The following is a 16,512-nucleotide window of genomic DNA, read 5'->3' on the forward strand; positions in this document are numbered from 1 at the left end:
GCCTTTCCATTTGATTGGAACTGATGGAGAGATAATTTTTTAACATAACTTGGGATTGTATATAACAATTTGCGTTGTTTTCTTACGGAAGTAAAAACTCTAACATTACAACGCTCAATCTTTGAAGACGATTTAAAGTTAAGCTGAAACGTTTGCAAATCATTGTAAATTAGTTGGTACTCGTTTATTACGTAATTTACTATTCGAATAACAAAGAGTTTTTACCAAGTGCTTTATAAAATTATTATCTTTCTGTCTTTTTTGAAGATTAATTGCTGGTAAATAATATTTGATTTGACATTGATATCATCGACAGGCAAGAAATTACATTTAATTATATTACAGTGTTTAGATCCCCATCCACTTTGGATTTTTATCTATTATGTAATCCGTCATATCGATAAGTCTAACTGATTTTTATTTACTATCTTCCTAGCTTGCGATTCTAGTTGCTTTACATATAAACGAATGGGGTACGTTTGAAGTGATAAATCCGATTAAAATCACAATAAATTTATAACAATCCGTTACATATATCAACGAATCGACAGATTATAAAAAGATCGGGTGCATTAGACGCATAGTTTTATGGCAACGACCTTAATCTGTAACGCACGTATTTGAAGCCTCACACGAGCGCGTCATAAATCTATTATTCGCCGAGGATACGAGGAAGAGTCGAGCATTGGTTCGAGACGCTTTTGGTTTATGGAATTCTGATCACTTCTGCGAGCAGCACAGTTACCCAATGTACATATATCTATCTATGCGGGATTTGCGTTTGCTACCGCGCAATAAAGTTAAATAATCGGTTGAGCCGATTACAAACCAAAACTGCACATCGAGCCTATCGTCGGTTCGCAGTTACTAAACTCGTCTTTGCTTGTAACCCATTGCTTACAAACACATGCTCGTATCTCTTTATATTTCCGTTCGTGGTCCCTAGAAAAAAAATTTGTCTTTGCCCTTCCGGTTTTTTAATAAGAGAGTTAAACGAAAGAAGGGAAAGATTTGAGAGAGACTTTCAAGTGCCGCGTGGAATTTTGTCAAACCTTCGGTATCTGCTCGAATTTCGTGCCAATCAAGTAGGAAAGACGCAATTTTTCTCTCCGCTTTCGTTAAGACGTTATAAAGTTTTAAGAGGCTTCCAATTTAATCAAAAACTTTAAATTTATAAAGGAGGAAGATCTAGATTATAATAATATTAAAATCAGACAAAGTCCGAGTGACACATTAGAAAAGAGAACAATTTTATTTTAATGTGACATAAGGACTTTATGTATACTTCATCTTACAATAAATTAGTAAAAAGATGAAAAATTAATATCTACTCAATATATAGTGCATCAAAAGAATGGTGTAATATTTCCAGTCTCAAAAATTGATGTCCACCGTTCTCTCATTCTGACGCTAAAATATCTGACAGAAATTATTAAATTCAATTTAACGTTATCAATGGACAGTAAAGAATAAAAAAACTCGAAAATTCTATTCCCAGCGTCAAAAGCGCGAATTACGGCATGGAGCTCTCAAAGTTGAAATTCTTGATAGCGCCTCGGCAACTGCCCGACTAATCCGCTGAAGAGCTGAAGGCGCAGCGACGTCGATGCCCTTTCGGAAGGGCGCACTGCACGTGCGCCGCCGTAAAGTCGTCGAACGACATCCCGGTGGCCCTTCGTGGGCGCGAGTAATCCTCGTAGATTGGCGCGGCACAATAATTCGTCTCGTATCGGCCTCGTGGGGCTGAACCCGGGGTGTTAAACGAGCGATATTTTTTCTCCTGAAAATACCAGCATCGGTCGCCGCTGCACCTGTCCTGCGATCTATCTAGCGAGAGGAGTTTCGTGCCAGTTTAGTACGGCTTCCTTTCCATTACCGGCTTAATCCTGCAAATGCGGTAATCGTGGGCCTCGACGTGTGCGCTCGAGACGACATAGCGATCGTCGCTAAATTATTAACGTCACATTAATGAAAGATAGACGGTCGAGTGGCTGTCGCATGCGCGATATGAAAGATCATAAATGAATGTTGACATTCTTGATAATATATTATTAACTTTATTTAATCGCTGGATATAATTTGACGCTTCCGCCAAGCTTCTTTATTCTATTATTTATCACAATTCTCTGAAAGCGTTAAACGATAACGTTTCGATAACGTTTCCAAAGTGATTCGCGCCGATGTGATTCGATTCCGCCAGCGAAAGCTATCGCTATCCAACGCACGTATCCCAGGTCAATGCTGATATTTTCTTTATACGTCGCTTTATACGTCGCTGCTTTTATGCACCGTTAAAACGAACAGCCGCGGCACGGCCGTAGTAAAACCGTAGTAAATCGATGTATCGTTGCGAGAATGACACCTAAGGCGAGAGGATGAGCGGCGGACGAGTCGCGACGTCCGAATGCTTATCTCGACGCGAATACGTTTCTTCCGGTGGTGCGTAAGTGTTGCTTCGGCGGAAGATCTTGTAGCGGAGAAGACCGCGCGCACCTGACATCACACTCGGAGGTATTGATTGCAAAATATCCGCAACGTTGACGGGGCTGTCTTTATAAACAAATGTCTAGTTTGCGCGACAGATTTCCGTACGTGCGTACGTATACGATGAGTTAATGATACATATCATAACAGAGGAGCCCGTTTACATTCGCATGGTGGATGTTCAAATATTTAACAGCGCTCGTGTATTTACTCAGACACGTTGCATTGTTGGTATAACACTCTGCGGCTGCGTTTGGCTCTTTGACAAAACGATCCTCTGCTCGGGAACTCTTTTTATTTGTACAATCCGCCAATTGCCCAAAGATAACGTCATTGAAATCCAGGCACGTATCCAGCATTTTATGAGGGAGAATGAGACGTAAATGCGAGAACAAAGATTCAAGTTTTCCAACTTTTCCTCTCTTGGAATCGATCGCGTTAACGTTCATTCTTGTGATACACTATATTCCATTATGAAGATGACATCTTTCTTATTAACATCTTTTTAAAGTTTTTCTTTAGGCTACAATTTCGCAAAGAATAAAAGTAATACATTATTTTACAAGTTATTAACATGGAGTTACATGGAGTTAATTATATCCGTGACATGTTGATCTTCTTTTCATTTACTGATCTTTTATCAACTTTAATGATACAACACGGCTTAACGATTGACACAGACTTAACGAAAAGGATTGGAGAATATAAAAATCTTTACAAAATATGTGCATTAAGAAAAAAAGCTAAATTAGAATTAAAATGTAATTTTAATAATATAGTTTTAATAATACTTATAATGTACATTTAATATGTAACTTACGGAAAAATAATAGTGCTGTCTCAGAAAGTTTTATAATTCAAAATTAATATAATTACAAACTAAAATTAAAATAATCAAGTAAAAACAAAATTACAAAACAAACTAAAAGATAAAATAAATTTTTCTAACATTTATCGATATGTATTAAAAATCATAATTTTTTGTTAAATATAACAGAAAAGTAACAACTGCGTTGCCGGAATCGGATGCTGTAGCACGTGATGCGCCTAATGGAACATGGAAATGCATGAATAACTGTACGTGAATAACTGTACGTTTTTTATCGCGAAAAATGTCGAAAAATACGTCGCTGTAACACGGTTAGAAATTAATCCGATATATCGCAAGATATATATGTATATTACTCATTGCGCTACGCGGATTCATTGTTTCCCGTGGCGAGAGAAAGGGAGAGAAAGGGAGAGAAAGAGAGAGGTGAGGGGGTGGTAATCTCCTCGATGAGACAAGCGTAACATCGAGAGATGAACTTTAAATTATGAAAAAAACGGGAGCTTTCCTAACAAAAGTCTGTCGTCGCCAGCCGTTTAATTAAGCGCGCCGTGAACCAACGAAATCTTCGTCGTTCCATTCTTCCGGAAGAGACGGCAGGTACGCGCAAGAAGAACGGAAACGGTAAACACGGAATAGCCATGAACGGAGATAGGTGAGAAGGTAGCCGAGGTAAGCGTAAACAATTCCCAGTACAATTAGGAAACGTTTGTCTGCCTGTGTTTGTCAAAGGATCAGTAACCAGCGTTGGGTAACGCCTAACTATCTGTCGCTAGGCGGCTGAGTGACGACTGCTCGGTCATGTGGAAAATTTACGGATGGTTTATGACGCATAGTAAGGGGCAGCAGAAATGCGACACAATAAAAAGAGATTGATAGTATTCGACGATTCGAGTCACTAGCAAGGTATCTCATTGTTTGTTATTATTGCCTCACGTAATTTATCGTGAATGGCATTAATTTAACGACTTCAGTTTTATCAATCTTATCAGAGATTATTATAAAGATCAGTATCATCTTACAAACTATTAATAATTTTGCTATACATTAATAATAAAAATATATGACCAGTTATTAAACATAATAATAACAACATGTAAATATATTTCTCTTTTAAGCGTGGAGAAATAATATTTTACTTGAAATTAAATTTTCAATTCTATAACTGAGTATAAATGTGCAATATTATAACCTTTTTATTAGAGTATAATATTATCGCGCGCCGAATTATCTTAACGATCAATCCGCGTAGCTTTTTGCCGATATTGAAGGATCAGAGAGACATCGACCAATCGTAGCGGTGACCAGGATAGATTATACCATCACGAGTTGCGTCAGTGCCTGAATTAAGTTATTGGCGTACGGACTCGGGACCCCTGAATCGCGGAGGAACTTGGCTCGACGTACGGTAATTTGATATCGGATAACCGTTCCTGTCGTCGGCACGACCGACGTGGGCCTCTGAAGGCACACGCACGTCGAGACTGGTTGCACGTCCAGCGGAAAGCGCATTAACCCGCGAAAAGGACGCGCGCGCGAGGGAAATGCTCAGCCGGATTTATCTGCCGACTCGTCGTCGCTCTTCCCGATAAAAGCCAACGACTAAAAGTCAGAATTTTTTATAACCGCTTTAGATAAACTCCCGGCGGAATGGCATTCGCGGAAATTTAATTACTTACTGCGGGGCAGATTAACGCCGATGCGAAATCTAGATAATGTATTTAGGAAAAGTTGATATCGCGCCGAGAGCGACTGAAATATACGATGATAATTACGGACAGAGTGACGGCGCCATCTCCGTTATTATTTCCAGTTGGCAGCTTCGGCGATCCCGATTATATTCGAGATGCCGGTTAGGAATAAGAAAAAACCTCGCCAGTGTACTTAATTTCATAAGTATTTTAATTGTTATCCGTAATTGATTTATTTTCCTTTTCCGGAAGATTTACTTTAAGTTCAGCGTCAATGTCAGTGGGAATGTGGTTTTCAAAGATTGTGATTATCTGCGCGACATTGCATAAAGGCCTCGCGGAGAAAAACTTGATTTAACTCGGTGTTTTCAACACGTGCATAAGCGAACGAACGTGCGCGCATCAATGTGCAGGTAATTATTATATCTGTCCGTTCGCAGTTAATACAATATTCTGCGAAAATTCTCGTCAGTCGGCCGACTCGTTTTATAATCTTCAGATTTTATGGTCTGTCGCTATTATTCCGACAGAAAAAAAGAGTTAATGACGGAAAAAAAATCGCTCACGAATCCTGACAAGAATGAAAAGCAAGACAAATGCTTTTGCTTTATTTCCTTACTGCCTTATTATTTCCCATAATCCCCAACTTTTAATCGATCGAATTCAGTCTGTCATTTTTTGTTCTTTTCCGAATATGATTAAATGAAATTGGATGTTCGTCCGAGCTGCGTTTCCAATAGAGAATACGAAATTCTTAGATTGATCGCTCGATTCGTCCTTCTTTTCAATAATAACTGCTTTCACTTGGAAAATTGCTCTTCAGCCAGATTGATATCAAATCTCCAGCTGATAAGAATTTTACAGGATGTTTAATTCTTATCTACAATTAATAGTTAATAACGGTAAAAAAAACTCTCAAATTGTCTGAGAGTGACATTAAAACATCTTGAGTCTCTTCCACATTTTTTTGTATATAGAATACGTTATTTTGTCAAAGCTGATGAGATAAGCAAGCTCTCTCGTAATTTGCAAATAGCTTTGAATGCCAAATTGAAATTTCTTAGTATCACGTAAGCTTACGTTAGCTACTTACAATTAGTCCCGTTGTCTGAATACCTGAGAAGTATGGCGCGTTACTTAGCTGCAGTACGGCTGGTACCTAGGCTCGGAAGCCGAAACTGAGAGCTGGTCACGTAATTCCTCGCTAGCAAACTTGCCGCATTATCCGTTGCATTACCTTCGGCAGCCAGGCGTTAGCTTCCAGCCGGCGGACATTAGGTTCATGCGAGCTAAGAGAATCGACAAGAAGCACGCAACAATGTAAATCAACAGCGACATGTTTACAGCGCGAAGTCGTACAATTTACGATATACATTTCAAGAGAGACGTGCAGAGCATTGACTAATCTTAATGTTACAATTTTCGTTAAAATTTATAAGATCCAAATTAAAACTTTAATATGCGATAAATAAAAGACTAACGAGAATAGATTCAAAAACGCCTTTTGCTGGTTTTTAATTAATTTGTATTTATTTTGGAGCATTAAAAATAACTCCTGTAAATCATATTTATGTCCTTTTTTTTGGGAAAAAAACGATCTCTTATTTGATCGCGGTGTTAAAGTTTTAATTTTATTGACAATTTGTATTTTGTAAATTTTTAAAAATTACAAGATTAGTTTCTTCACATGTCTTTCCTGAAATGTATTTTGAAATGTATAAACATAAACTATGCAAAGGCTGATTAAAATCCGTGGAATATATACATCTAGATTTTTCTTTGTAAGTAACGCTAATAGCAATATCTTATTAAGTAAGACTAAAATATTAATAATTATAAGGGCAATAATAAGTAATAAATTAATAATGCTAATTAGTTATTAATGCTAATGTTAAATATTAATAATGGCAACATATATATAAGTCAAAAGTCAAAAAATTTAAAAACTTGTTGCTATTTTTTATGAATAACATTTTTTTTAAATTGCGACTTTGTAAAATAATCAATATATGTGATTAAAATTAGAAATAATTTTGAAAGAATAAAAGAATCTTTCAAAGAGGTCGACTTGATATTAACAAAATATAACAAAATTTTATTAATTTGCCCCTTTTTAATTCAAACATAATTCCAGTCTGTGAATCAAAAGACGAATATGTACAATATGTAAATAGTCAAAAAATATTTTGTTATCGTTAAGATGGTATTTTTACTTTCAAATTGCATCCGATTCTCATTTCCACGCCGCAGCAATGAAGAACAGATACATCATGTCGTATCGGAGGAAGCCATCAATGCTGGAACCAGGAAGCCGTCCAAAGTTCTCTAACGATGATATATCGGGGTAGCACAGGACCCCTAAGCTGTGGCCATTTTGATATGGTGTAACGTACCCCTCCCCCATTCTCCACACGCGCAACTCTTTCTTGCGCTATCCAGGAGAAGCATTAAGCCCTTTTCAACCCCTTGGAGTTACTGTTACGGTGACCGTGACAGATCGCCCGTCATAATCCGGCACCATGAAAAACATATCGGCGATCGAATGGCCGTTCAAAAGTAGTGCGTCCCATTTTTCGACCAAATGTCCGGCTTACATTACGTTCCTGAGATAACATGATCTTCACGATAAAGCTATCGTATGCGTTGTATATGATTGATCCGCTACTCTTCATTAAGATCTAAATAGAAAAAAAAAGAACATCTTTTTACATTCTATCTTTTAATATTAAAACAGATAAGTAAAACTGTTACTGCGCGATGGGTTAGCATAAAAAAAATATATGTATCTTATACTACAAGACGTTTGAAAAGTTTGCCAATATCCCCTTTTGACGTCTCTTTATTTTTCACACGTTTATGTAACAGAATAAAATATCATTATGATAGATGAAACTTAACGTAATTGCATCGATTCGAACTGGAGGTTTGAAAAAGATGACGCATTACGTGGGAAAGTCGAGATCCGCGTTTCCAGTGCACGGCAATTTTTTTACAAAATTCTACGATGGTGGGTCAACGGGGAGCTGTCAGGCTAGATTTAGTTTTCACAATGTTCGTCTATACTTTTGTGGAAGAGCACTTTCGTACGGTGATTTGCGACACTCTATCTCGGCGTCCTTTTACGCTGTCGCTCTTAGTTGGCGGAAATGTATGGTACATTACAATTCATCTCCGACTTCATCGCCGTCGGTCGACAGGAATTTGCTGCGTAACGTCTTTCAGCTGCCCGACCGTTTAATCCGTAATGGAACAAAACATCGCGCCACCAGGTATTCCGTTCATATTTCACTCGTCCTTCCACGTTAATGAACCGTGATGTACCAGCATTTTCTTAATTATTTTTCTTACAGTGAGACGATAAGTTTAATTGACATTAAACAGTTAAGACACGGAATTAAAAATTAATTGTTCATTTTGCAAATTTCAGTTTCTTTAAATTTTCAAAAGGATTTCTTTAATAAACGTCGAAAAGATTAGTAAACTTTATTATTTATCTGTCCTGATACTCAAACGTCTTGGAATAAACGTACATTACATCGGTATCGTCAAATAAATTGTTTATTGATTTACACTTAGATCTGATATAGGTACGTGGCTTTCAGCGATAACTCATAATTATCATAGGATTTAAATGATACAGGTTCCATTAAATGATATAGTTCCGAGAAAATCGCCGCGCCGAGATTAATCCACGATTTCGCCCGGCAGAAAGAGAAGCCGGTCTTCCATTTTGGTCGCGTCTCATAATTAAATTTATGAGAGTTAACTGTTTCGGACTGCGCCCCGGCCATGCGACGAGGAAATGCACTCTTGTCCCCGTACACGTAAACGTATAAAATGTGTCCACGTGCGTGGCCCCCCGCACGCTCATCCGAGAAGTTCGCTATTTAACATCCAGCAAAGCGAGCGAGCCCGCTTATAACGAAGCTCGACAACGCTCGGACCTCTTCCGCTTTCGGCATGATCGATGCGTTTTATATTCTTCCCTCTCCCGAGGCTTACACTTCTCCCGAATATTCCCGGGCTTATATTCGCGTAACAAGATGCATTATTTCTCACGGGAGGCTTATAAATTGCGCGAATCGCTTTATAATACTGAATAAATCTGCACTGGCCGATTGTAATCTTGATTTTTCAGTTATTTAATTTCCTAGATTAATTTTCATGCGATTGTAAGAAACTTTGCGTTATTCATTTTTTGTTTATTAAAATTTAAGGTTTGTTTTAATTATACAATATCAGCGAAAAGATATCAAATTGTAAAAACTGCAAGTTCTTTAGCTTTTTTAATAACTGAGTTTTTCGTTATTATTGTAGATTCGCCACGACTATTAAAGCAGTTAACTTTTTCAGGATTTAATGAAAATTTCGCGCAAGTTGTAACATTTGTTTATTATAATATTCAAAAAATAATTAAAATAAGTTATTATAGAAATGCGCTCATAATTAGTATATTTATTGGAACTCGTATTGATTTTAGTTATATTTGATGGTTTGTTTAAAACATTTATTTACTTTCATATTTCATTTGCTGCAGTTTTAGATAAATTTTAAACGAGTAAGTGAATTCAAATAAACTCTTGCACGAATATTTATTAGAATTTTATTAGTACATGTTTTACTTTTAATTTAATTTCTGATGCCACTTTTGATTATTTCAAAATTCAAGATTATTGTTTTTACTTCAATAATTACAGTGTAAATTAAATCAAAGTCTAAAATATTATCTATGCTTGTGATATAAGTTGATATGATAACATAATAAATTCATCTAGGGTATTTTGTGTAACTGTATCCTCAAAAATTTAGTACCAATTTAGTACAATTAATTATTTACTTTGATTATTAATAGTGTTTTATATTCAAAATAATTAATCGACTAGTACTAATATCAAATTTCTACAAAAGTAATTTATTTTAAACTTCTTAAATTATGAATATTATATTATGCATATCTTGATATACTTTAACAAATTATACTTTATCATATGACATATAGGTCGGTATTCATAGTCTTACTCAAGACCCATCTTAAGCACGATCTTGAGACGTCAATGCTGTTATTTCATTGGTTAAGTCTCAAGTCCGCTCAAAGCTAGACTTAAGACAATTCTTGAGCTTAAGATCGGTCTATGAATTCCGTCTATAATCATTACTGCTGTTGCATCTGCAAATATTTAATATCTTTAGCACTGTCTTTAACTTAATAAAATCAGACTTAATTATGTTGCCACAGTTTAATACTTGTAACACCATCTCTACGTCTCTACGAAACTTACCTTTAATCACGTCGCTGCAGATATCATACCCGTGTCACCATCTTTGAAAGTCTTATAACAGCACTCCACGCAGGTTTTAGCACAGACTCGAATCACATCCATTTCGGCGATCCGCTGATTTTATTGGCAGTGCCACAAAATAGATATGCCACGTAGTATCAATTATGAAAGTGGCAATGTACTGGCAGCTGTGATTCCAAGCCCGAGGCACACTCACGCTCTGTCTATCCATGAGGACCATGAGCCATCCGTCACGAAACGAAACCTGAAAAAAGCAAGAAACGTTTGAATGCATACGTCGAGGCACACTGAACAGGGCTGCGTTCAGATTTCCACCCGAGTATTTCCAGGTATCATTTTATTTACTGAACTTGTTATTTACTGAATGTTAAACAAGAATAAAACGACATTTGAGGGCACTCCGGTGAGGAATCTGAACGCACTCCAGAAGTAAAGCAATTCGCTCTCCGAGTTTTGTATCTGTATGATTGCGCGACGACTAGTAAAATTTTATTATTGGCACGATCGACAATCTACCGAACGGATTGCGTACCCTCCTCGAGCGAATACGCACACACGAAAACTTTGCCCGGAACGAAAATCAAGTCACGTAACTTCGTGGAAACGCAGGCCGACGAAGGCGGTGAGAAAACCGTTTGAATGAAAATTATACGCGCCGAGATACAACGAGACAAATTCGTTTCTAGAATTTTCTATTCTCGCACTTCACTTAATTAGTATTCGCGATATTCTATCGGTCGAACATAACCCCTACGAAACACTGCTCGAACGCACACGCGAACACTTCACTCGAAACCGAAGGCACGATGCCGCGCTTTACACACGAATACGACCTTTGTTACGTACCATCTCACATGGCTCGCGACGGCACTCTCGACAGTCTCAACATCGTAGCTGCGTACAATTCGAATTCTGAATACGCGAGACACACGCGAGACACGCACAGAGTCAACGGAACGTCCGACCACGTCCGGCCGGCGCTGGAGCACGACTACCGGCACGGCAGCGGCGGACGTAACCGTTGGTAGGTACACTCGGCGCGACTCGGCGCTAGTCGGCGCGACTCGGCAAGTCGGCCGCCGAGTCGCGCCGACTAGCGCCGAGTACCGCCGAGCGTACCTACCAACGGTCACGTCCGCCGCTGCCGTGCCTGCAGCCATGTTTCTTCGTGCTCCAGCGCTGGTCAAACGTAGTCGAACGTTCCGTTGACTCTGTGCGTGTTTCGCGTGTGTCTCGCGTATTCAGAGTTCGAATTGTGCCCAACTACGATGTTGAGACTGTCGAGAGTGCCGTCGCGAGACATGAGATCGCACGTAGTAGAGGTAGTGTTCATGTGTAAAGCGCGGCGTTTGCCTTCGGTTTCGATTAAAGTGTTCGCGTGCACGTTCAAGCGGTAGAATGTCGATCGTGCCAATAAACTTTACTCGTCGCGCAATCATATAGAAACACAAAATTCTTGAAACTCGGGGAGCGAATTACTTCTGTTCAGTGTGCCTCGACGTGCGATTCTTGACGCTTTTTTCGGGTTTCGTTTCGTGATCGTACCACTGCCATTTTCTTTTTTGATTCGCCGCCAATCAGACGAGCCGTACTCTCACGTATTTTCTCAAATATAACGGTCGCGCCAAGTAAAATTCTTGCGCGCGGTTTACGTTTTACTCGTGTGTGATATATTATCCTTAATATCGGGAGTGCCGAATAAAGTATGTGTGTGTGTGTAGCAAGTGCGAATTTTCGTGAGGAGTGTCGATTAAAATGACGAACGATCAGCAAAACGTATCAGTTGCCACGGTTCTTCGCAGCAAGCAATGCCGTTTCATCGATCGCAATCGACACAACGTGATTCGAAGCCGATCCAGTTTCGGTGAGTACAAATTCTGATTTATATGCGTGCGAAAATGATTCCCATATTCTCTTACAAAAACGGAAAATGGTTAACTTTTCCGGAAACGCTGTGTGAATTTGAAGAACTTCGATTTTCGTTTATCGTTGCACAAAATGGGACTGAGGAAAAACGACATCTTTTGACCATCAATGCCAATCACTTTTTAAAAAGGAAAGCTAATCCTTTCTTTCGTTAACTATATATTTATTCAATATTTCAAAATCAAAAAATTGCCCGAGACTTAAAATCTTCCATGATATTTACAGAGAGAAAGATATATTCAGAATTACTTACATATATCATCGTAATTATAGTTTGCACAGTGCAAGAAATATCTTTCAGGATTACCAGAGTAAAAGTAAAAATACACATACATATGATGTGTTTGTATATTTATTAATATAATATAGAATTATGTGATACATCATGTTGTAAAGTCTAATTATTATCATGATTACTACGAAAAAGAAAGCAATACTTTTTCTTTTTATGTACAATTTTTTACACATACATTTACTGAGTTCGGCAAAGCAAATCTGAGACGTCGGAGTGCTCTCTTACCTCACACTATCTTTATTCAATGCCAATAAATAACAAAGACAGAATGTGTCAACAGTGCCTTCAGACGCTTCAGATTTGCTTTACCAAATGCACCCATTGATTACTTGATTCAGACTTACAATTTCACCAGCTATTTCTTTGACTACATAATGTGCAAAACATTTTCCATCGTTCGTAATGAATGAGAGAAATATAGATATAGAAGGCAATAAATCAAAAAATGTGTGCAAACACATTTTTAATTATATCCTTAAGATTTTGTTCACTTTTAATGTAATGTTCTCAATCTTAATTAAACATACATACATGCATACGTTTGTAGTCACAGAGTTAACATAAAAATAATTTCTATAAAGATTGAACGTTACAATATATACGTTCAAAATAGTAAATGGTAACATATGCTTGCCTCAAAAGCAATATAAAAATATTGATATTTTTTGATATTACCTTGTGTACATACAGTCTGTAATTACATATTCTCTTATGGAAATTTCAATTACTTATTTTGAATATTAAGAACATTGTTAATGCTTTTAATACTCAAAATAAATAATTAATCACTGGTTAATATTACCAGTATTAAATCTCTGTATGTAGTAACAATCCAGAAATTAATGCTTATATCTATATGATTTATATACGATCACGTATCAAATATTTGGAATATTATAGATATTTCAAGTTATACATAAAATGTCACAGTGGAATGTTTACTTAAATAAAATAAGAACATAGCCTTTTGTAGTTAACATATTTATGTGTATATAAGGCAGTCATTAAGTTCTTTAAAAGATTTCAAGAGATAATTCACGCTAATTCAGGATGGAAACTTCATATAATCATATGTCCAAAGCCACCATTTAGTTTCAAAGATATAAGATATCAAAGTTGAAGACAAAATTTTATTTATTTAAAATTTGCAAAAACTACTTTGGTTATTTTAAACATATACCAAGTTGCATACAAAATTTTGAGTAACTTTCGAAAAAAAATTTTCTGTAACTTTGATATCTTTAATACTAAGTCATTTTGATCGTATGAAGTATTTGTGTCTTAAATTAGTGTAAGAAATCACCTCTTAAAATCTCATAGAATACTTAACAATCGCCATGTACATATGTGGCAGTACGCAATAATTTAATATTTTAGCGAAAAGAACTATGGAGAATATATACGGCAACTGTGCACTTAAATCGCTAATTATTCTACGACAAAATCTAGAAAATCATTGCGACAATAGATGATGAATCTTTGTAGCAATACAAATAAATGTAATTTGTTAGCTGTATATTGAGTAATAACATCCGATAATCGTAATGATTCATTATGCAGGATTATCGGCAGATCTATTAGAAATAGGATAATCGAAGCACATTGTTGCTAGGGAATCCGCAGCATATTTTCGTTCTTGCTGCGTCGTTTTTAGCCATTGTAAATGTTCACATAAATAAGGGTACAAAGGTACCACTAATACGCTAATATCGTCTACCGATGCTATAGGCGAGGACTTTTCATCTGCTTCGTTAGGATTCTCTGGTTTTCCCATCCATACTTTACCGATTAATCGACCTCTGGCCGCTTGCACCAATTCTTGAGCACCCATTGTCAGTCTATGAAAATCAAATATACATTGTATCTTAACACAATTAAATCGTAGTTAATTTTCGTATTCCTCTAATATTCTCTTTGTGATAATACCTGTATTCTAATGATGGAGTATCAGGTGCAAGAGTTTTTCTAAGTATCGCTGCCGCTGTTTTATCCGTTACTACATCCCACAGTCCGTCCGTGGCAACAATAATACAATCTCGTTCGGTAAGATTGCAACTGTCCAAGTCTAAAGATTGTACTTCGGGTTGTGATGATAGAAATGGTTTGATATTAACACCAGTATTTGCTGCCTTCAAACCGTGGTCCCCAAAGCCTCTAGTCACGCCTATCGTTCCCATTACTCTGCTCTATGAATCACAAATAAGTTTAAGTTATAGTAATAAACAGAATTACTTTAATTTGAAGTTATAAATTACTGCTAAATAAATACAACAATTATATTACCCTTTTTCCATGTCCCGAAATGAGCGGTAATTTTAGGTCAGAATGCGTTAAGGTTTTGTACGCCCAACCTGTCATAAAAGGTTCTCTGTACAAAACCAAAGATCCCAGTTCCTTTTGCAACGGTCTTTTTCTAAACTCTAACGGAGTAAAATGACCTTTGAGCAACTCGTTGCTTCTTAAAAAACCTAAAGCTCTAACGCGATTTGATTCCGAATCTGGAGTATGATCTCTAGTAAGAGCCCGTTGTTCCTCTCCCAAAACTAATACAGCTCTAATCATAGGAATATAGGAATGATTAAATAAATATTTAATTCATCAATAATGTACAATCAGTATAAATTATATAACAGTCACCTCGAATCACCAGCACCTGCTGCATAAAGTCGTCCATTAAGAAACAAAATTGTAATAGCCGTACAACCACCACCACCATTTTGAGCTTGCATCTCCACCATTTGATCCATTTGTCTGTACGCTAATTCTATAGCGCCTGTAACTAGATCTCTGCCCTTTATCAGTTCATGCTCATCTTCGTTCAATAGCATATTGCCTGGTATGGCCAGTAACCTTTCCTATTTTTTTTTACAAACGCAGTTTATTAATATAAATATATATACACATTAAAAATTATCTCTGGTAATAATTTTTTCAAAAATAATACATACTAGGATTATCCTATGTAGATGTAATCTTGCTGTAAGAGCCACTTGGTACCCTGCATGTCCATCAAACATTGAAAACATGACATAAGGCAGTGTAACATTAATGTCTGACAATTTTAAATCTCCGCGCGTTGCCGAAGCTTGATCCTCATTCCATGTGCTTTTCCCAGCGTTTATACACTCTGCATAGCCAGCACACCATGGCAAACGGCTAAGATCTCTTGGAACTATTATAGGCCTTACTCTGTGATCTGCACTTACCTATTTAACAGCCATTTAGAACAAATGTTATCATACAATAATATTGTCAACATTCAAAATATATATAAATTAATTTACTGTATCATTTGTACAAGAATCTCTGGAAATACCTGCGTCTCTTCGTTTGTTAAACCTAAAAAACTTGGACGGCTGTAAGGTTTATTTTCTACTTCCACCACATAATTGGAGTTGATATAATCTGTCATCATATCATTGTCTGAATCATTATGGTACTGTAGGCCGAGCTCGCTCGCGCCCACAGCACTCATTAATACTGATTTGAAGCGATTCAACATTTTTTTCTTGATTTACACAGCACTGGGTAAAAATCTAACAAAATCACTAAACTTTGATTGACAAGAATAGTATCATATGTTACACTCAGTCAGCATAGTACCAAGGTTTCCCAAGTGTTTGTTTCTATGTTTAAAATAACGATATGTGTAAGTCTCAAAGGTGATTAATCTCCAACTGGAAACTTAGTTAGCTGTCAAAATGCCTGTCAAAGACAAATCCTTAATTAAGAATTTGCTTAAGGCAATATTTATCTTTATCGTAAAATTATCTCTATAATCTTTATTTCTTCAATACGATAATACTTACTATGGTCGGGGATTCAGCAATTATATTCGATTAGTGTCATTTTGTTGACAAACAGTTGTCAACAGTTACAGGTTACATTGCATTACATTATTGCGTTGAGATATGACAGGATAGAACGTTGGCACACGTTCGTTCAGTGACATCTACCATCGGTAAATTTTTATCGTTTTCGAATGCA

General features: G+C 36.8%; 1 protein-coding gene and 1 long non-coding RNA gene across 3 annotated transcripts; both read right to left on the reverse strand.

The window, feature by feature from the left end:
- Positions 1–5,694: 5,694 nt before the first annotated feature.
- On the reverse strand, positions 5,695–11,287 carry LOC118647723. The gene is made up of 4 exons (XR_004964898.1): positions 11,151–11,287; positions 10,284–10,548; positions 7,218–7,682; positions 5,695–6,293 (listed from the first exon to the last, which is right to left on the reverse strand). It is a non-coding gene; the product is annotated as an uncharacterized LOC118647723 (long non-coding RNA).
- Positions 11,288–12,564: 1,277 nt separating this feature from the next.
- On the reverse strand, positions 12,565–16,476 carry LOC105828767 (protein phosphatase 1H). Of its 2 annotated transcripts, XM_036292813.1 has the most exons (7): positions 16,335–16,476; positions 15,842–16,230; positions 15,474–15,731; positions 15,163–15,380; positions 14,809–15,079; positions 14,452–14,711; positions 14,078–14,363 (listed from the first exon to the last, which is right to left on the reverse strand). In XM_036292813.1, the coding sequence occupies exons 2-7, from the start codon at positions 16,025–16,027 to the stop codon at positions 14,078–14,080; spliced, it is 1,479 nt and encodes a 492-aa protein (XP_036148706.1). In that variant the 5' UTR covers positions 16,028–16,230; positions 16,335–16,476. The 2 variants fall into 2 exon arrangements, with proteins under 2 accessions (XP_036148708.1, XP_036148706.1); XM_036292815.1 differs by lacking the exon at positions 16,335–16,476 and having other exon boundaries at positions 12,565–14,363; positions 15,842–16,027.
- Between the last annotated feature and the right edge of the window lie 36 nt (positions 16,477–16,512).

This window comes from Monomorium pharaonis, chromosome 10 (assembly GCF_013373865.1).
Source record: "Monomorium pharaonis isolate MP-MQ-018 chromosome 10, ASM1337386v2, whole genome shotgun sequence".
Classification (NCBI taxonomy): domain Eukaryota; kingdom Metazoa; phylum Arthropoda; class Insecta; order Hymenoptera; family Formicidae; genus Monomorium; species Monomorium pharaonis.